Here is a 21,547-nt window from a genome sequence, read left to right on the forward strand (position 1 = left end):
TTTGTAGCCCCCAAATTTCTCACCCTAGAACAAGCTCAGCAGACCATGGTTCATGCTACCATCATCTCTCCCCTAGATTATTACCGTAGCTTCTCTTCCTGCATCTGCTTTTCCCAGTGGTCTATTGTCACAGCAGCCAGTTATGTTTTTATATTAAAATTGAATAAAATTTTATCACCCCTCTGCTCAAAACCTCCTCCTCATCTCTTAGAGTATGAGGCAGAGCCCTTACGACGGCTTTTCATGGTCTGTTCCTAACTTGACTTCATCTGTTTCTGTCTTGTTTGCTTCCTCTATTCTAGCCACATTGGTCAACTTACTGTCCCTTGAAAAATGCAGGCATGCTTCTACCTCCAAGAACTCAGTGTTCCCTTTGCATGGAACAGTCTTTCTCCAGATAGTCATGTGACTTGCTTCTCACTTCCTTCAGGTCTCTGCTCAAATAATGGTTTGTCAACAAGGCTTTCCTTGACTACCCCACATAAAATAGAGACCTTTCTTCTCCCTTACTGCCTATCTCCTTTACCTTTATTTTTCTATATAGCATTTATCACTACTTGACATATAATTATTGTCTGTTTCCTATGGTCCCCTTTCCTCATCCTGTCCCCTTCTTACCCCCACATAGAGGAGAGAGAGTGGTATAGTGATTGAGACTTTAAATTCTAGAGTTAGCTTTGCTGGGTTTGAATTGCAGCCTCACCACTTACTACCTGTGAAGCACTGCATGAATGACTTAAACTCTTTGTGCCTCAGTTTTCTCATCTGCAATGTGGGGGTAATGATAGTACCTTACTCATAGTTGCTTTGAGGATTAATTGAGTTAATATATGTAAAGCGTCCAAAACAGTGTCTGGTAAATTAAAAGCACTATAAATGTCAGCTATTATTATATTGCTATAAAAATGTAAATTCTTTGAGATGAGAAAATTTTTTTGTTTGTAGCCTAGAACAGTACCTGGAATGTGGTAGGCTCTGAGTAAATATTTGCTCAATGAATGAGTGGAATATGAAAAGTTCTGACAGAAAAAGATAATGTGGTGGTCAGAGTGGTGGTGAGTTGGGGGAAAACATGAACTCAGGGATCCTATCTTTTGAGTAAAAACCCTCTCCATTCTTCCTAGGGTGGTCTATAGAAGTCAAGCAAGCCAAAGATGTTAGAAATTTGTGAGAGGATAATGTTCACAGGTTATCCAGAAGGATGCTGTCCCACACCAATGTGGTTTTTTTTTGTCTTTGATAATTATAACCAATAATGTCAATATGAATTTAACTTTTCTTCTAGTTGTAGTATGATCAGTGTTCACTTATAATTTAAATAATCTACCCTTGGTTTTTTAAATTTTGCGATGTATGCTAATACTTAAGAATAGTGTAGGGTTATTTTTACAGTGAATTACAATAATTTTACTTAAAATTAAAACAAAAACATTTTAAAACTATAGGTCATGATCCCTTTGTGGGTCGTGAAATCTATGTAGTGGGCTATGACCAGGGTTTTTTGTTTTTTAATTTTATGAAATAGGATTTAAAAAATAAGAGTATATATCACATAATGTAAGGGTACATAGTATTTTGTAAAAAAAATTATTTGTATATGTGTATCTCACACATGCACAAACGTATTCATAAGCACATGTATGTGTGTTCTGGTCACAATATACAATGTTTCTTACTGAGGGTCCTGGTCAAATACGTTTGAAAGCCTCTGCCCAAAAATGGTGCTTGGCAGCTCATGCAGCTCAATATCAAAAAAATAAACGACCCAATCCAAAAATGGGCAGAAGACCTAAACAGACATTTCTCCAAAGAAGACATACAGATTGCCAACAAACACATGAAAGGATGCTCAATATCACTAATCATTAGAGAAATGCAAATCAAAACTACAGTGAGGGGGCTTCCCTGGTGGCGCAGTGGTTGGGAGTCCGCCTGCCGAAGCAGGGGACACGGGTTCGTGCCCCGGTCCGGGAAGATCCCACATGCCGCGGAGCGGCTGGGCCCGTGAGCCATGGCCACTGAGCCTGCGCGTCCGGAGCCTGTGCTCCGCAACGGGAGAGGCCACAACGGTGAGAGGCCCGTGTACCGCAAAAACAACAACAACAACAAAAAAACTACAATGAGGTATCACCTCACACCAGTCAGAATGGCCATCATCAAAAAATCTACAAACAAGAAATGCTGGAGAGGGTGTGGAGAAAAGAGAACCCTCTTGCACTGTTGGTGGCAGTGTAAATTGATACAGCCACCTATGGAGAACAGTGAGGTTCCTTAAAAAACTAAAAATAGAACTACCATATGACTCAGCAATCCCACTACTGGGCATATACCCTGAGAAAACCATAATTCAAAAAGAGTCATGTACCACAATGTTCATGGCAGTGCTATTTACAATAGCCAGGATGTGGAAGCAACCTAAGTGTCCATCGACAGATGAATTGATAAAGAAGATGTGGCACATATATACAATGGAATATTACTCAGCCATAAAAAGAAACAAAGTTGAATTATTTGTAGTAGGGTGGTTGGACCTAGAGTCTGTCATACAGAGTGAAGTAAGTCAGAAAGAAAAAATCATATGCTAACACATATATATGGAATCTAAAAAAAAATGGTTCTGATGAACCTAGGGTCAGAACAGGAATAACAGACGCAGACGTAGAGAATGGACTTGAGGACACGGGGGTAAGCTGGGACGAAGTGAGAGAGTAGCATTGACATATATACACTACCAAAAGTAAAATAGATAGCTAGTGGGAAGCAGCCACATAGCACAGGGAGATCAGCTTGGTGCTTTATGACCACCTAGAGGGGTGGGATAGGGAGGGTGGGAGGGAGACGCAAGAGGGAGGGGATATGGGGATATACATATGCATATAGCTGATTCACTTTGTTATACAGCAGAAACTAACACAACATTGTAAAGCAATTATACTCTAATAAAGACGTTTAAAAATAAATAAAGTATGAACTAGAAAAAAAATGGTGCTTGGAAATCATTAGGTCACATAATTATTTTTCTTTCAGAAAATTGCCTTCATTAATTACTATCCTGATTAAGATTTCAGTGGTCATAGACGTTTGTCTCTTTATTAGCGCTTATTTTATTTTACATACGATTGCCCACTCTCCATCCTCAAGGAACTTCAAAGAGAAACAATTTCCAAGAAATTGAAGAGCAAGAAAGAGCTAAAGTTCTGTGTTTTAAAAATATTAGAACTAATATTTCCTTCATTTTAATATCTATGGACCAAGACCACTCCAGTTGACTACTTCCTGATTCTTTCACCTTAGTGTTTAGATCACTAGGATATTCATTTAATCTGTCAATAAAATTTATAATAAAAATAACAATAGTGGTAATTTATAATACTTTCGAGTTTACCAGACTGCCAGCTTCTTTGTGCTCTTTATCTGTGATCTTATTTTATTTCTATATCAACCTAGAAAGGTAGACAAGGTTGGCTTTAGGATCCCTATTTTACAGATTGAGTAGACTAAGGCTCAAAAGATGAAGCCCAAGACTGTGCAGGGAGTACCTGGAAGATCAGTCTCAATCCCAGATCTTCCCCACTCCAAGCATACATCTCTTTCCTCCACACCTCACCTGATGTGAAGGACTCTGCTTCTCTTCCCCAAGCACGTTTTTTTTGCTCCTCATTGTGTCTTTTTATCTTCTTTACTTTCCCTTCCACTGCCTTTTTCTTTCCTTTCTCTCCTTGATTCTTAGTGTCTTCGGTGACCACTTGGGCCCAAAATGTTTCTTTACCCCCATTCAACTAAAAACTGACTATGAGTCCAGTATCTTGCCATTCAAATGGAAACCCAGTACATCAAGCTGATTTATTTGAGCTGATTCATTCAGGATGATCAAAATGGTCCCTTCCTTCAATAAAACTCGGGGAGGGTGTGTGGTGTTGTTTTGGTTTTGTTTGCCTTCCTATATTCATCAGTATTTGAATAGTCCTTATTAATCATGCATTTATGTTCTTCATTAGACGAAGTTACTGATTTTAGTATAAATACTCCCAGTGCCTACCAGCAGACAAGATTTTCTACATTTTAATACTTTTTTTCCTGCAAATTATTTTTTAGATTTTGGGATTTCCAGAAGAAAAGATCAAGGGGGAATTATCAAGAATACATTCATTTTCTGAATAGTTAAACCTCAAATGACCACAGCCTTGGCCCTTCAGACTCCAGAGATGCAGGAAGGACTTATAGCAGTGAAAGTAAAAGAGGAAGAGGGAGACCATGCCTATGGGCAAGAATCTGGCCTGTCAAGAGATAACCCTCGCACCAGAGAGATCTTTCGTAGACGCTTCAGGCAATTCTGCTACCAGGAGACACCTGGGCCCCGAGAGGCTCTTCGAAGACTCCGGGAACTCTGCCATCAGTGGCTGAGACCAGAGATGCACACCAAGGAGCAGATCCTGGAGCTGCTGGTGCTGGAGCAGTTCCTGACCATCCTGCCCGAGGAGCTCCAGGCCTGGGTGAGAGAGCACCGCCCAGTGAGTGGAGAGGAGGCGGTAACTGTGCTGGAGGATTTGGAGAGAGAGCTGGATGAACCAGGAGAGCAGGTGGGAAGATGGGAGAACAGGGGTTTGTACTTGTATGATCAAGCATGGGGTTTCAGTGCAGTAAGAGGAGGAGGAGGAAAAAATGGATTTCTTTATGCCTAACTTGATCTGTAATAGGCTCTTAATCTCTCTGCCTTGTTTTCTTTGCCAGTTTCTTGAGCCTTCTTTTCCTATCCACTGGTCCTGAGAAGGCCTTGCAATGTCTTCTCTGATATTTGGTTCCTAACTGTCCTTGATTTTTACCAGGTCCCAGCCCATGATCATGAACAGGAAGAGCTTGTGAAGGAGAAAGCAACTCTAGGAACAGCCCAGGAGTCATCTGGTGGCCAGCTCCAAACCTTGGAAGAGCAGCCTCAGTGGAACTTGCGAGGCGTGTGCCCGGTTCAGGAGATCGGTGAGGATTAGAATTTCCGCAGGAAGCCTAACTCATTCCCTGAATGGTCATTGATTGAGCACATTTACTTAGTGTCTGCTGTGTGCCAGGCACTGAGCTGGGTACGGGGGAAGCAGTGATGAGGAAAGTAGACGTGGTTCCTGCCTTCAGGAAGTTTACAGTCTGGTGGGAGAAGCAGACAGTAAGCAAGCAGTTATGATACACGGCATCTTCTCCTGAAGTCCCGGTATAATTGTTGAGAGTGGGAAAGTAAACAGAAAATGTGTTGCTTGTCCCTTTCCACCCACTCTCCTGACCAGTTTTTTTCTTTCTTCTTTGGAAACATAACATTCATGCCATCCATTTATTATTTCAGATGATGAGGCTGGGACTTGGAATGTGGAGTTAGCCACAGAGAGGGATCTGTCTAAAGAAACGAAATCTCGTGTGGAAATACCTGAAAAATTGAATGGTGATATTATTCCAGTGCCTGAGTGTGGAGAGACCTGTGACCATGAAGGCAGATGGGAAAGGCAACGGGTAAGCTCTTCAGTGGAGAGACCCTATATCTGTGGTGAATGTGGGAAAAGCTTCACCCAGAATTCCATCCTCATCGAGCACCAGAGAACGCACACAGGCGAGAAGCCCTATGAGTGTGATGAATGTGGGCGGGCCTTCAGCCAGCGGTCAGGCCTTTTCCAGCACCAGAGACTCCACACTGGGGAGAAGCGCTACCAGTGCAGCGTTTGTGGTAAAGCCTTCAGCCAGAATGCTGGGCTTTTCCATCACCTCAGGATCCACACGGGGGAGAAACCTTACCAGTGCAGTCAGTGCAGTAAGAGCTTTAGTCGACGTTCTGTCCTCATTAAGCATCAGAGAATTCACACTGGAGAAAGACCTTATGAATGTGAGGAATGTGGCAAGAACTTCAGTTACCACTGCAACCTTGTCCAGCATCGGAAAGTCCACCCTGTGGCTGAATCCAGCTAGCTCCTTGGAACAGGTAGGGCAAAATTTCATGATGTCAGACCACTAGGCATGGTAGCAAGGGTTCTGGTCCTTACTTTGTCTCTGAGAGAACAAAAAGAGATTAATCCTCTAGTATAGGAAGCTCCAAGGAAGAACAGTGAAAACGTTCTTATTTTTATGCTGAGAGACGCATAATATCTTAAATACATCTGTCGGAATCTCTTTGGTCAGTGACATCCATACTCTGCAATACTGAATATTGTGTTGACTTCATCAACATAGTCTCACACACATCTGTCCCAAAAGTCTTCTACATGTACTTCAGGAAAACTCCTTCATCCTAGTTTTTAAAAACTTTTTAAAAAAGTCTTAAAAATTATATGCAGCCTGAATACAAAATGTCAAAGGTAGTTCACTGAGTATTTAAAAATTAATTTAAAAACAATTGCAGTAAAATCCGAAATGTAAACTATTAGATTAGTTTCCATTCACATGAGATAGGATAATTTGCTTTTAACCTACAAAAGGGGGCAGATGAATCCTCCCATAAATATACAGAAGGCTTCTCCCTGTAGAGGTTTAGTAATTCAGCCTTCAGTTTAGGAACCAAGGTATTGAAGCAACCATATATTATTAGTAGCTCAATGGCTAGTCATAACAAATATTGCTCATGATTTAAAATTTTGCAAAGACCAAGACACTTAGCTAAAATTCTGATATCTCACTTCAGATCTTTATTGTGAAAATATAGGCCTCATTGTATTTTTCCTGTGACTTATGAGCATTTTGGGTTTTTTCTTTATTTAAACTTTTGTTATGGAAAATTTCAAACATATACAAAAGTAGACAGAAAAGTATGATCAGTCTTGCATGTTGATTGCTTTTTATAACCTCCATGCCTCTCAGCACTACCTGTTGATTATTATCAAGGTCATACATAAAAAGATTTCTTTCCCTTAACACTGACTGAGTGTTAAAAAACTTTATACTAAGGCCAGGAGACCAAAAAAAATGAAAACTCTATGGTGATAACAATCTGGATTGGAATACCAAATACACACACAGGTAACTTAAGAGTAATAGAAACGCTCTAAGGGACCTCAGAGATCACTTATGCGTGCCCCTATTTGACAGATACGGAAACAGAAGCTCTAGGAAGTGACTGTGTAAGATCATACAGCTAGTTAATGGAGCTGGAACTAAAACCCTCTCTCCTAATTCCTAGTGCAATGCTCTTTCTACTAAGCCCCTGGAAGCACTGTATTGCCATATAGAATTTAGAGCACTTACAAGGCACTGAGGTTTTGCTTTTTAGCTCAACAAACCCTCCCATCTATATGTTTCAATAAATGTACAGCCTATTTAATTTACAGTGGAGTTCCAGGAAAGATTCCTCCCATTTATCTCTCATTTGAGGCATTTTATTTTTTTTTTGTAGTGAGTGATTATTTTTAACTTTAAATTTTAATTTACTTAGAAGGAGTTTTTTTAAAAAATTCTTTCTTGACCTGGTTCTAATATCGAAACAACACTGAAAAAAGGTCGCTACCTTTCCCTTATAGGTAGTCATTTACTAGTTTCTTATGTATCTTTCAGTGTTTCTTTATATAAGTACAAGAAAATATGAATATATAATCTTATTCCCTTGTTACACAGAACGATGGCATACTATTTATATTCTTCTACACCTTATTTTCATGAAACAATATAATCTTTAGAGATTTCTGCATTATAACAGAGAGCTTCCTTATTCTATTTACAAGTTGACAATATCTCATTTGTTGGTGCTCCATAGTTCAACATACTCCTACAGATGAAAAATCACTACTTCAAAATGTTATATATTGTTTCATTCTTCTCCCCAGTTTAGTCCAAGTCAAACACTTTCTATTTAAAAGCTAACAATTTCCACGAGCTAGGAAACAAGGTTTGGATGACTAGAATTACACATAATGCTTCTGTGGAGAATGGAGAAGTGATAGGTGGTATTTTTCAGTTTCATGTATTTTGTTCTGTTATATATTCTTAGACCTAACGTTTCAAACTATTTGTGTCACTACTTGTGACTAATTGTAGGTATTATCAACAATCTTAGAAGAAAAAAAGTCTTAAATGTCCTCAAGAGTATATTTTATTGTCTTGAGGTTTAAATTATATCCAAGAGAGATACATAGGGATTTTAGGATGAAGTTAAGGAAAATATAGTAGATATAAGTTTGAAATAAAATCAACTTCTCAAAAAAACTCAACTTCTCAAGTTAAATATGTATTCCATATAGTGATATAGTACATATACTATTACAATCTGAGTTCATAAGCATTTTAAATGTTTCTCCAATATGCTGAAGCAGTATGTTTGGATAATTCAATTATATCAGCTCTTAAAAGGTTTAAAATATGAACAGATTAGTATTTTAGAGGATGAATTTCTAATGGACTGAGTTTTTACACTTGCAGTTGAAGGTTGGATATTTGGTTTGTTCTGTGCCTGTTTTTTTTGTTTTGTTTTGTCTACAGCTTCTCAAGCATTCTCACTTTTCTCAACAACTGGTAAAATGCCAAGAAACAAAATATATTATATATGCTGTAGAGACAGATGTACTGCTTAGAATGCAATGATGGTTAACACAATTAAAATGACTGACAGTTCACCAAACTAACTTTCCTTGTTTTCTGATACTAATTGTACTAATTCTCTTATGCTAATTCTTTGATCTAGGATGCACATTCCTCATTATGTGAGAAATAATATTTGTCTCAACCTATAGACAGTGGCACGTAGACTTTGACTTCTTCTGTGATTATTCCAGTCTTCCTGGCCAGAAGTCCTTAGTTGTCTCCCTTTTACATTTATAAATTTCCCTCACTTCTCCTCTCTTTTCTGCCCTGGCTCCTTTTATTCAGCCTATGAAATCTCTAGTATTGCTCTCACTTCAGGTGTTCCCTGGACCAGTATCCATCCCTCCCTATCCCCTTGAAAAGTTCAGTCTGAGAGAGCAGATTTTGGTTTTATGGTTGAGCAAGGTGTAAGAAATATTGATTCAAATCCAATTAAATAGCCTTACTGGTTCTTGAAGGATAGTCCAGCACCCCTTTGAGCACTGTTAGGACAGTGGACACTGCATCAAAAAAAAATGGCTAAGTATCTTGCAACCAAAACCTGCCTAGAGCTGTAGATAGAGCCCTGAAGATTCTCTTTCACTATAATTTTGAGTTGAAGGTCAGGATAACAGGAGAATCAAGTCTCTGTCCATATGTTGTATTTGGAAATGACTCCTATTTTCTATATCTGACAATACTTTTCTTTTAAAAAACATAGTTATAATTTATAGTAGAAGATTGTTTTATCTTTTTCTAGTAAGACAAAAATTATCTCTGAGGAAATTTTAAAATAAAAATAGGTCAAAATTATTTATAAAATATAAGTATTTTCTGTGGAAGAATTTGAAATATAAAATATATATGAATATACATGTGTCATTGGTTAAATGTTGAATTAGTAATTGAGAGAAACGTAGATTCTTTGCAGAGGGAGGTGGAGGACAGAGGAAAGTGTTTTTGGCACAGGGAATAGGGTGAGGCAAGACCCCCATTTTAAGATATGCTCAAGAGCCAGGGGTTTTCCAGTTTGGGTCACGGAGTTCCTGCAAAGAAGTGCGGGAGTGGGAGATTGTAGGCGAGGGCCAGATTGAGAGGGCCTTGAACACTTTCCTAATGCACTGAGTCTTTGTTTGATAAGCAGTGTAGAATCATCAAAAGTATTTTTTGTGTGTGATGGGAGCTTTTTACTATAGAATCAGAGAATATTGACCTTTAAAAAGAAAATTTGGAGTTTCGCTCACTTCATACATGAGAAAAGTGAAACCCAAGTGGTTAAGTACTTATAGTGATCTTTCTAGTTTTTAATCACATTGTTTTTTTAAAACAAAACTATGAAAAAAGATCATCATGAATTATATGTAGTTTCATGGACACTTAGACTTGGAGCCCTAAGACACATTTGCAAAAAACATCTGCAAAAAACAAATGGGATGGAAAGAGAAAAAGGATGGACAAAATGTGAGAACATAAAAAGGAATCAGACAGAAAGCAAAATGAGACACCAAAACTCTGGCCAACAATGGTGACCAAAGAGAAGGAAAAATAAGATAGATGCAGAGACAGCATTACCAAGACAAGTGCTTCATCTTCACAGTACTTATTAGAAATTCCTCCATCTCAGTTGTTCCAAGTGTCTTAGGTACAGGAGTCTCAAGCAGTGAAAATAGTCTCACTGCCTTCGCTCCTCACTCATTTTAGTACTTTCCATAAAAAGGAGAACAGGGAGAAGAGCACAGTCTATAAATTACTCTGTGATGTTTTTAGGTCTCTCTGGACCCACATCCAGATTTCCATGTCAGCTACCTTAGCTTAGCTGTATGATGAAGCCACTGTTTCTTGGTGTATACCTGCATTAGAATCACCTGGGCTGTTTGAAATGCAGTTGCCTGGGCCCCACCCCAGACTGACTAAATCAGTGGTTAGGTTACTCAGAGGGACCCGATTATGCAAAGATTTAAAACAGTGGGGAGCAAGCCGACCTCTGCCCCTCTTGTTGGCGCTTTCCTTAGGTGGATGTTGGTTATTGCTTCTGACCCTGGAAGTTAACTGACAGTTGGTACCTTAAGAGACTGTAGGAGAGGGACCCTGAAGGCTGGGACGTCAGAGGACCGGGTCCCTAAGGGAACCTAGTGTTGCGAGAATCCGGTGAGATGTGGCCAGGTGTCCTCAGTGGTAGTAGAAAGATATTAGCCCAGACTGAGTGGCTGCTGGACCCCAGAGGTTACGAGCCCTCGTCGATTTCCTGCCTGAGCTATTAGGAGGAAGCCAAGCACCCTTAGGCGTGCCAGGTTGCCAGATCAACCACTGAGATAACGGGTCCTCCAGGTTTCCTAGAGAGGCGGCTGAGGAGCCGGCGGAGATGCGGTCAAGCGTTGTGACTTATTTCCAGTTCCTGGTGTGAGCTGTAGCCCAAATATCCCGTTTCCGTCGGTGCTTCCCGACTCTGGTCAGGTATAGGTGGGTATCTGGCTCCTCCCCACGCAGGATGCTCTGTACTTCTGCAAAGACCTTAGGGTTGGAGTTTGGGGTGTTGCCCCCTTTCTCCAGGACTGGCTTGGGTTCTTCTCCCTTGCCTTACATAGATCCCTCAGGATCCGACTCCCTTTTCCGTGTCGGTGCTTCCGGACGTTTCAGAGATGCAGAGAACTGAACACAAATGCTGTACAGAGCCTGGTCTGTGCAGACTACTTGCTTCTCGAAGGAGACATAGATTCACCAGCAGGGAGCACCCTCCAGTGTCCATCGGCTGACGGATCCTTAAGGCTAAAAGATGGTTTCTTATACCTTACCTGAATTTATCTGAGCAGTTTTTCAATTTTCATTAAAATCCGTTGTAGTAATGGTCATGATTACATATTTGTACAGTAGAAGCTTAGCTCTTTTAAAAAGTATTTTACTATAATGTGATCCTCGCAATTTTGCAAAACAAAGCTAAGTGCCACGTGAATTTCTGTGGCTAAGAAAACATTAAAGAGTGTGGTAGGGGAAGGTAGCCCCCTCATTACTGCCTGATAGAAGTAGAAGTCCAGGTTCCCCACCTGATTTACATTGAGCTCCTCCTTACTGTTGGGTAGGGGTAGGAGTTCTGGCTTCCACATGGTCACCACAGACACTGTGTGAGCGCAGACTTGTTATTGCTGGGTGATGGTGAAAGTCCTGACTCTCTACTGGCCCTTTTCTGGCATTGCCTCAGTGTCACCCTCCCCTACTTCCCCTGCCACAGTAGTTTCAGAGAAAACCAGCTGAAACCTAAGGTTTAATTAAGATCCAGTCTCATAACAATACAAAATGTCCACATTTCAATAAAAAATCACTCAAATACCAAGAACCAGGAAGATCTCAAACTGAATGAAAAAAGAAAATTAAAAGATGCCAACACCAAGCTGACAGAGATGTTAGAATTAATCTGACAAAGCAACCACGATTAAAAAAAAAAAAGCTTCAATGAGAAATTGTGAACACATGTAAAAAAAATGAAAATATAGACAATGAAAATATAGAAAGCCTCAGTCAGGAAATAGAAAGTCCTAGCAAATAAATAGAAGATATAAAGAAAAACCAAATGGAAATTTGAGAACTGAAAAATACGTTCTCAACAACAGAATGGAGAAAAAGCATCTGCGAAGTAGAAGATAGAACAACAGAAATAACTCCATCAGAACAACAGAGAGAAAATGGACTGGAGAAAAAAATATATAAGGGAACAGAATGTAGTAGGCTGAAAAAATAGCCCCTCAAAGGTATGTTCACTTCCTAATCACCAGAACCTATAAATATTACCTTATGTTGCACAACAGTGAATATTATTTTATATGGCAAAATAAGTGATTGAGTTAAGGATCTTGAGACAAGGAGATTATCCTGGATTATCCAGGGGGGGTCCAGAATGCTATAATAAATATCATTATAAGAGAGAGACAAAGGGAGATTAGACACAGAGAAAAAGGTGATGGAAAGATGGAGGCAGAGATTGGAGTGATGTGGCCTCGAGCCCAAGGAACACCGAGGCATGACCAGCAAGCAGCTCCAGGAGATGGAAGAGGCAAGAAACAGGGTCTGTACCCCAGAGTCTCTGGAGGGAACACAGCCCTGACAACACCTTGAGTTCAGACTTCTGGCCTCTAAAATTGTGAGAGAATAAATTTCTGTTGTGTTTAAGACACAAGTTTGTGGTGATTTGTTATAGAAGCCAAAAGAAACTAATACAAAGAACTTCAGGGGCCTGTGCAACTATAGAAAAAATGTAATGTTCATGTCATTGAAGTCCCAAAGAGGATCGGGCTGAAAAAGTACTTGAAAAGGTAGTGGCTGAGAACTTCCCAGTTTTGGCAAGAGACGTAAACCTGCAGATTCAAGAAGCTGATCAAAATGAAAACAGGATAAACCCAAAGAAATCCATTCAAAACCATGTCACATTAAACTTCCCAAACACAAAGTCAAAAGATTTGAAAGCAGAGAAAAATGACATCTTATCTATAGGAGAAAATTCAAATGACAGTGGATTTCTTATGAGTAATAATGGAGACCAGAAGGAATTGACATAGTATTTTTAAAGAACTGAAAGAAAGGAACTGTCAAGCCAGAATCCTATACTTGGTGAAAATATCCTTTTGGAGTAAAGGAGAAAATCAAGACACCCTCGGATGAGTAAGACATAGAATTTGTCACTAGGAAACCTACCTTTAAAAAATGGCAAAAGGAATTTCTCTAAATAGAAGAATCAGGAAAGAAGAAGGAATATGGGTAAATCCAATAAGCTTCCTTCTCTTGATTTTTCAAAATTATGTTTAACTGTTGAAGCAAAAATTATAACATTGTCTAATGTGGTGCTAAATACGTTTAGAGGAAATATTTAAAAGAATTATAAATGGGGAGGGTAAGGGATGTAAAGGGAAGTAAGGTTTCTATATTTCACTCAAGCTGGTAAAATGATGACACCAATAGAACGTGGTAAGTTGTGTCTACATGATATGAAACCTAGAGCAACTACTAAAAAAGCTATACAAAGAGATACACCAAAAATGTTATAGATAAATTAAAATACAATTTAAAAAACATTCAAGTAACCTACAAGAAGGCAAGAGAAGAAAACAGAGATGAAAAAACCAAATATGAAATGGCAAAATTATAGAAGCAGAGAACAGAGTCCTGGTTGCCAGTAGTTAATGAGAAGATGGGAGTGAGCAGGAAGTGGGTGTGTTCATAAAAGGGATTGTGGTGGAAATGTTGTGTATCTTGACTGTAACAATGTAAATATTCCAGTTGTGACATTGTACAATAGTTCTGCAATTATTACTATTTGTGGAAACTTGGTAAAGAGTAAATGAGATCTCTGCATTATTTCTTACACTGCATATGAATCTACAATTATATTAAAATAAAATTTAATTAAAAAAAACAAAAGAAGTGTAGTGTTTTGTGATATGAGAAGGCTATATTGAATTCAAACTTCAGTGTCCAGAAATCAAGCTTTATTAGAACAAAACAAGTTGGTTCTCAACTAAGAAAACCTACCTTAAGATCAGTTGAATAGAATTAGATTAATTTGATCTGCAACCTGAATTCCCCCTTGTCATGTAACATAATAAATTCACACGTTCTGGAGATTAGGTGAGGAGTAAACATCTTGGAGGAGGGGGTGTCATTATTCTGCCTACCACAGGTAGTATGCTATCAGCACCTGTCAGTCATTCCATAGCAGTACATCGTGATTTCTCATTTCTTTTTATAGCTGCCTAGGTAGTTATGCCACAGTTTAGTCAATCAGTCACCTATTGATGGACATTAGGTTTGTTTCCAGTCTTTTAGCTTGAATACTTGAACGAATAACCTTGTATGCATGTCATTTCATATATTTGTTAATATGTCTTTGGGATGGATTTCTATAAGTGGTATTGCAGGGACAAAGGGTAAACTTACGTAAGTGCTTTTGCTACATTTTCTTATTTTTCCAAATAGGGGCTGTATTATTTTGTGTTCCCACTGAGAATGTATAAGAGTTCCTCTTTCCTCATAAATAGAGTATATTGTCAAACTTCTGGATTTGAGCCAATCAGATAAAATGACTAATGGCACCTCGGTGTAGTTTTTAGTTTGTATGTTTATATTTTGAATGAAGCTGAGCATCTTTACAGACATTTGAGGGCTGCTACAATTTCTTATTCTGTCAACTGTTCATTTCTTTTGCCCATTTTATCCATTGGGTTATTGGCTATTTTCTTTTTAGGAAATATTTTAGGAATCCTTTATATATTAAGGATATCAGTCCTTTGTGATATGTTGCAAACATTTTTCCAGCGTGTCATTTGTCTTCTGACTTTTCTTTATGGTGTTTTTTGATAACCAATTCATTTTATTTTTATTTAGTCAGATTTATCTGATTAAATTTAATTTTTTATTGCTTTTGGAAATTGAGGCACTATTAGGCAAGGTTTCCCTGTTCCCGGGGAATTAGAATTATTATTCATGTTTCTTCTAATAAATGTATAGGTACATTTTTTTACATTTGGTTTTTGGATACATTTGGAATTTATCCTGACTGTGCCGTGTGATGGGAGATATTAATTCAATTTTATTTTTGACCAAATGGCTATCAGTTGTCCCAACACAACTTATTTACACGTCTGTCATTTCCCCTGTTAATTTGAAATGCCACCATCATTTACTAAATATCCATAGGTACCTAGGTCTATTTCTGTTTTTACACAATATCACACTCCTAACTGTAGAGGCTTTATAACATGTGCTAATATCCGATTAGGCTGTCCCTCACCATTTTTCTTTTTTCAGAGGGTATTGTGACTATTCTTATTTTCCCATATCAACTGTATAATCAACTTGTCTAATTCTAGAACAATATGTGTCGATACTTTTATTTTAGAAGACCGACTTCTTCATTGAGTCTTTCGAGCCAAAACTCTTATTAGTCTTGTTGGCATATGGCTTTCTATTTGTCTAAGTATACACTTGGCCTTTCAGGTTTTCCCCATACAGGTTTTGCATATTTTTTCCTAAGCTTATTCCCAATTATTGTTTCTTTCTTCTTGTTTTGTTTGTTTGCTTGCTTTTTGGTTGTTGCTATTGTAAATTCGGTATTCTTTTCCATTATATCTTGTAACTTTATCACTGGTTATTTGCATATAGGAAGGCTCTTGATTTTAGTGTGTTAATTTTATATCTTGCTACTTTACTAAATGATCTTTTAGTTTTCCCATTGAACCCTATGGGTTTTCAGATGTATAATCATTATCGTCAGCGCATAAGAGAGAACCGAAGAAGGTGAAAAAGCAGGCAGAAAGCACCAGGTTGATCCTTGAGAAGTGTGTGTGGAAGAGGCCCTTTCCTGAGTCGGAAGGACCTCGGAAAAATATCCTTTTGAGGCATCTTGAACATCAAAGGTGCAGAAACCCAAATAAAAGTGAGAGTGGAAAAAGCATGGGATTTCCCTAGCACAGGTAGGCTCGCCAAGACTCGACCGCCCATCGGGTCGGGGGAAGTGGAGATACTAGCCAGCCGAAGAGGAGCAGGAGAAAACAATATCGCGAAACAGCGGGCCTGTGAGTCTTCAGCTGTCCTCTCACATGGGCGCGCGGGAGATCTACCAATTTGCGAGCCCCTCCCGCACCCTTCCTAGAGCGGCGGCGGAAGTGAACCGGTCTTCCGCACTTCGCGGCCGCTTCCGGCCTCTATGGGTCGCTGCTGGTGGGTTCCGGTTTCGAAGCGGTTCGAGGCATCAACGCCTTGTCCCCGGAGAGAAACCGCTGCTGGCGTCCTGGGGCTGCGGTGAGCGGTCCTGTGCTGCGGACGCGGCAGGCGGGGGTGCTACGGCCTTCTCGGCCCCGGCTGGAGTGGGGCGGCCTCCGGGCCTCACTTGCCTAGGTGGATCCGCGAGAAGCTCCTTGACGCAGAAGCTAGCCCCGACCCCCAATCCCTCGGAGAGTGGGTCGGAGCCCGGGAATGAAGGAGAGACCCGGCTGTGCGCTCCATTCCTCCCGGGCTTGTCTCGCGCGGTGTACCCTTCTTGAATTATGCGCCTTCTGACATTTCTGAACAGTCTTGGGTCACAGACGCTGACTGGCGTCCTCGGGCCTCTTTCCTGGGCCTGCCTTTAGATTTAAAATTACAGAACGCGAGGGTAGAAGAAAGTCTTAAAGACCAATGTCTTCAGCCTTTTCGCTTGATAAATGAAGAATGAGGAGCAGAGAGATTAGGCTCCTGAGGGAATAAATTCATGTGACTTTGCTGCTTTTATGACTGAATGATTTCCACCAGACATCTGGGTATTTAAAAAATTTAGAAAGCCGCTAATCAAGGATGTCTCAACTTTTTATTATTGTTTGCCGTAAATGTTTGTTTATTCCGTTTAATTGTTCTTTTTTCTATCATCAAGTGGAAATGTTTCCTACCAAGTCTTATTCTTCTTAGAGTCCTGAAACAACTTAGCACCTTTTACTTAATATTTCTCTTTAAATTAGTCTATTCTTGAGTCTTTTTTATCAGAGTTATTTTCCTGCGTATAGAAAACTAACCTGGAGGCGGCTTTCAAAGTACATTTTTAAATTCTTAGAATTTGCAGTTTTTGTTTTTGTGTTAATGATGATGGCTTCTTCTTCAGTTCCAGCCAGAAAGAGACGGCACAGGAGATCTTGCTTGAAGCATTCATAAGCATTTGCACAGCTATGATGGCATCTACTTGGTCCATCCAGGCCAACAAGGAGCAAGATGAACTTTTGGAAATAAAGATAGAGGAAGAGGAGGTGGAGGAGGAAAATAAGGGTACCGCCAGACAGGATCAGAACGTGCAAAAGAACACCACCCACAGCAGGGAGGTCTTCCGACAGTACTTCAGGCAGTTCTGCTACCAGGAAACATCTGGACCCCGTGAGGCTTTGAGCCAACTCCGGGAACTTTGCCATCAGTGGCTGAGGCCAGAGACACACACAAAAGAGCAGATTCTGGAACTGCTGGTGTTGGAGCAATTCCTAACCATCCTGCCCGAGGAGCTCCAAGCTTGGGTCCAGGAACAGCATCCACAGAGTGGGGAAGAGGTGGTGACTGTGCTGGAGGATTTAGAGAGAGAGTTGGATGAGCCAGGATATCAGGTGAGAACAAAGATGTGGTTTCTGTGTGAGAAAAGATGAATTAGGGATTTCTAGGCCAGAATGAAGTCTAACATTATTTCACAAAACGTATTCTTGACACTTTGGTGCATCAGAAAGGGGCCTGAGTGTCGTAGAACATTGGTTAACATAATCCTAACTTATTTATATCTTTTCTGTAGAAGGATCATGTATTTCTGCATTAAGCTACAAAATTTTGTTTGATGAAATGCTGCCCAGAAACATTAGAAACAGAAGACTTGTAGGACAGAGAGAAAATGTTAGAGAGATGATGGTAACAAAGTGGGCAGCAGCCTCTTGAAAGGGGCATCACTTCTGCTGAACAATACAAATAATTAAGAAATCAGGTTTTGCAGATATATCCACTGCCTTGTCTCCATTAAAGGATTAAAAGATAGGGGCTTCCCTGGTGGCGCAGTGGTTGAGAGTCCGCCTGCTGATGCAGGGGACACGGGTTCGTGCCCCGGTCCGGGAAGATCCCACATGCCGCGGAGCGGCTGGGCCCGTGAGCCATGGCCGCTGAGCCTGCGCGTCCGGAGCCTGTGCTCCACAATGGGAGAGGCCTGCGTACCGGAAAAAAAAAAAAAAAAAAGAATTAAAAGATGGAGAAATCAAAGTCACCATCTCAGAGGAATGAGATGTAGGAGCAGAGTGGAAAGTTAGGAGGGAGGGGCAGGTCATGGGATCCATGTTTCTTTGAGTAGTTGAAAGCCCAGTTAAGTTGGAAAGTTAAGTTAGAAGAATTGAGCACAGAGTCCAGGACCTTGAATACCAACCTCTTGAGTTTAGGTTTTATTCTGTAGGACAGAAGCTCCTAATCTGTTCTCTCTGAGTCTAAATGAATTTTACTAACGCCAAGATATAAAAAAGAACCAAATTACATAGGACTGTTTTGTTTTGTTTTAGCGTTGATAAAAGACAGTGGTTTTCACCTGGTGACAATTTTGTACCACAGAGGGCATTTGGCAACGTCATGGAACATTTTTGGTTGTCTTAACAGCGGGAGGTACTACTGGCATCTAGTGGCTAAAGGACAGGGATGCTGCTAGATATCTCACAGTGGAAAGAACAGCCTTATACAACAAAAAATTATTTGACCCAGCATGTCAGTAGAATCAAGGCTTAGAAAGCTTGGTATAGAGAGTATAAACGGTGAAATAATAAAAAGGAAATATAATCTAGCATTGAAGTGCAAAGACTGAAGAGGAAAGGAGCATGTGGCAAAAAAATCTGAGTTTAAAATAGGGTCATGAAAGTGTGACTGCGAAGGAAGAGGCATGTCTTAGGTAAGAATTAATTGAAAATGATGACAGAGTAGAGGTGTAAAGAGGGAAGAAAGAATTGAGAACTCTTTACTGAGCAGTCTATTCTAGGCTAAGCAATAGGGATTTCAAACTTGAAAGACGAGCATAACGGAGACAATTCTAACAGAGTGCAAGACTGTAGGCGAAGGTGGATTGGGAAAAGTTCATTTATTCAGCAGATATTTATTGACTATCTATTGTTTACTAGGCACTGGGAATGCACCAGTGAACAAAGTGTAGAGGGTTGCTGCTCTTACGTTGATAGATTTTAGTCTACTGAGAGGAGACAGACAGTAAACAAAAAAATCAACAAATGTGTAATACATCAGGTGGTCATAAATTCTATATTTAAAGAAGCAACAGTAAAGCAGAGAAAAGGAATAGTGAATGAAATGAAGATTGTGTTGTTTTCAATAGACTGGTCAGGGAAGGATTTTCAGATAGGGTGACGTTTAGAGCAGAGATCTGAATTAAAAGAGCAAGCCATGCAGCCATCTAGGATAAGAGTGTTCAGGCAGGGGAAATATCAGTAGTAAATGGATAGGTCCTAAGGTGAGAATGTGCTTGTCATGGTAGAGATGTATTTGTCAAGGAGGAGATGAAATCAGATAGTTATAAGAAGATCAAACCATACAAGGGACTTGTAGGCCATTATAAGGAATTCGGATTTTATTCTGAGATGGAAAGTCATTGGAGAGTTTTGAGCAGAAGAGAGATTTAATCTGACTTAAATTTTAACATAATTACTACCTGCTATGTTGGAAAAGTTCTGCATTGGGGCTCATGGTGGGACTAGGGGAGGCATAGGGGACAAAGTTAGAAGCAGGGAAACCACTTTAGGAGGCTGTGGCTATAAGCAATAATCCAGGCAAGAGATGCTGGTGGCCTGGACTAGGATAGTAGCAGTGGAAGTGGTGAGATGAGATGTGATTGGATTCTGGATACCTTTTGAAGGTAGAGCTTGAGAGGATTTGTTTCCGTATAGGTTGCGGGATGTGAGAGAACGTGAGTTAAAGATTATGCCAAGGGTTTTAGTCTGAACATCAGGTAGAATGGGTTTGTCATTCACTGAGATGGTAAAAGGATCAAGAGTTAGGTTTTGGATGTGTAAATTTTGAGATTCTTATTAGAATCCAAGTGGAAAGTTTGAGCAAGCAACTGGACATAAAAAGTTGGAATTCAGTGGGGGGAAATCTGCTAGAAATATAAAATTGGGACTTGCCAGAATATGGGTGGTATTTAAAGCCATGAGACAAAAAGGGATCATCAGGGGAGTAACCAGCAGTGGAAACTGGGGAGTGGCCGGGAAGGTAGGAAGAGAACCGAAAGAAAGAATGGGATTTTCAGGTGCAGGCAAAAGTAATTTGGTTTTAGTCATGTTGAGTTTGTATTGCCAACCAGTCCTTTCCCTTGAGGGCTGCTGAGAGTAGCTAGTGGAGTTTACAGCTTGATTTATGAGGCCTAACTGAAGATCCAGGGACAGAAGGCACAGTTCACTATACTGGCCTTTTTTTGCTTTCCCCTCCCCAAAATTTGAAGTATCAAAACAACTTTTTCTGTACATCTGAGATAGTACCTGCTGATTTTGGCTCTCATTCTGAGGGAGCGATTACAAAATGAAACTATGTCAGGGAAATAGAGCCAGTGTATGGTGATTTCTTATTTACAAAATGTAGCCATTGAAGGGGATGGGGAAGTAACTCGAGGGCCTGTCATATGCCAAGTCCTTGTGCGAAGTGCTTTACATGGCATGGTGTCATAATCTCAGAGTAATTTCTAGCCCATGGTGACAGAGCTACTAAACTAAGAATCAGAGTAAGTAACTAGAGTGATTCCAGATCCCTGCTTTTTATAATACCATGCTGGGGGAGCCTATTACTTTTAAATGCAAGAGGAAATGGGCCGGTGGAGTAGTGGAAGCTACAGAGTGACTGAAATTGCTGAGTAAATGAGTTAATTGAAGGAGCAGGGGTCAAAGGGAAGCGGAAAAGGATGAGATTGAAGGCAAAAGTAGATACAAGCCTTGAAAAAGAAAAGACATCTTCCTTTAAGATACAAGGGAAGGAGAAGAGTATGAGAGTGGAGATAGATAAAGTGAAGGGGAGATGATTTTTTGAGATGATTGTGATCTTAGATAAATAGAAAATAAGATCATCTCCCAGAAGGAAGTGGGGTGGGGACCTCAGAAGAGCAGAGTCTATTAGGAACAGCTTTTGGGGTAAATATGGAAGAGATTTCTCTCCTTTTCCTTTTTTCCCCTTCCTTTCTTTACTTTCACTTTTACCTTCTCCCTTTACTTTTCCCTTTTCCTTTCCTTCTTTCTCACTTCTGTTTTATTTCCCCCTAAGTTATTTTCCCCTCCTTTCTGCCTCTTTTTACCTTCTTTTCCTTCTCTCTTGTCTTTTTTTTTTCTCTTTCATTTCTCCATTTCTTTGAGCGTAGACAAAGAAGTAAAAGGGGGCACAGTCAGCATTCTTTAACTGTTAAGAATAGGGGAAATTACTTCCAGCTGGGGAAGGGAAGGTTTCTCAGAGGAGGTGACATTTATGTTGGCCTTGAAGAATGAGTAGGATTATGGTAAGCTGATATCTGGAAAGAAGT

General features: G+C 40.0%; 1 protein-coding gene and 1 pseudogene across 1 annotated transcript; both read left to right on the forward strand.

Annotated features, from left to right (window-relative positions):
• LOC116762187 overlaps window positions 1-21,547 on the forward strand; it is a 382,117-nt pseudogene that overhangs the window by 316,770 nt on the left and 43,800 nt on the right.
• Window positions 16,218-18,210, forward strand: LOC116762396 (zinc finger and SCAN domain-containing protein 12-like). Its single transcript, XM_032649312.1, has one exon. It carries the CDS (start codon window positions 17,202-17,204, stop codon window positions 17,661-17,663), a length of 462 nt encoding a protein of 153 aa, XP_032505203.1. The 5' UTR covers window positions 16,218-17,201; the 3' UTR covers window positions 17,664-18,210.

The sequence above is a fragment of the Phocoena sinus genome, chromosome 11 (assembly GCF_008692025.1).
Source record: "Phocoena sinus isolate mPhoSin1 chromosome 11, mPhoSin1.pri, whole genome shotgun sequence".
NCBI lineage: Eukaryota > Metazoa > Chordata > Mammalia > Artiodactyla > Phocoenidae > Phocoena > Phocoena sinus.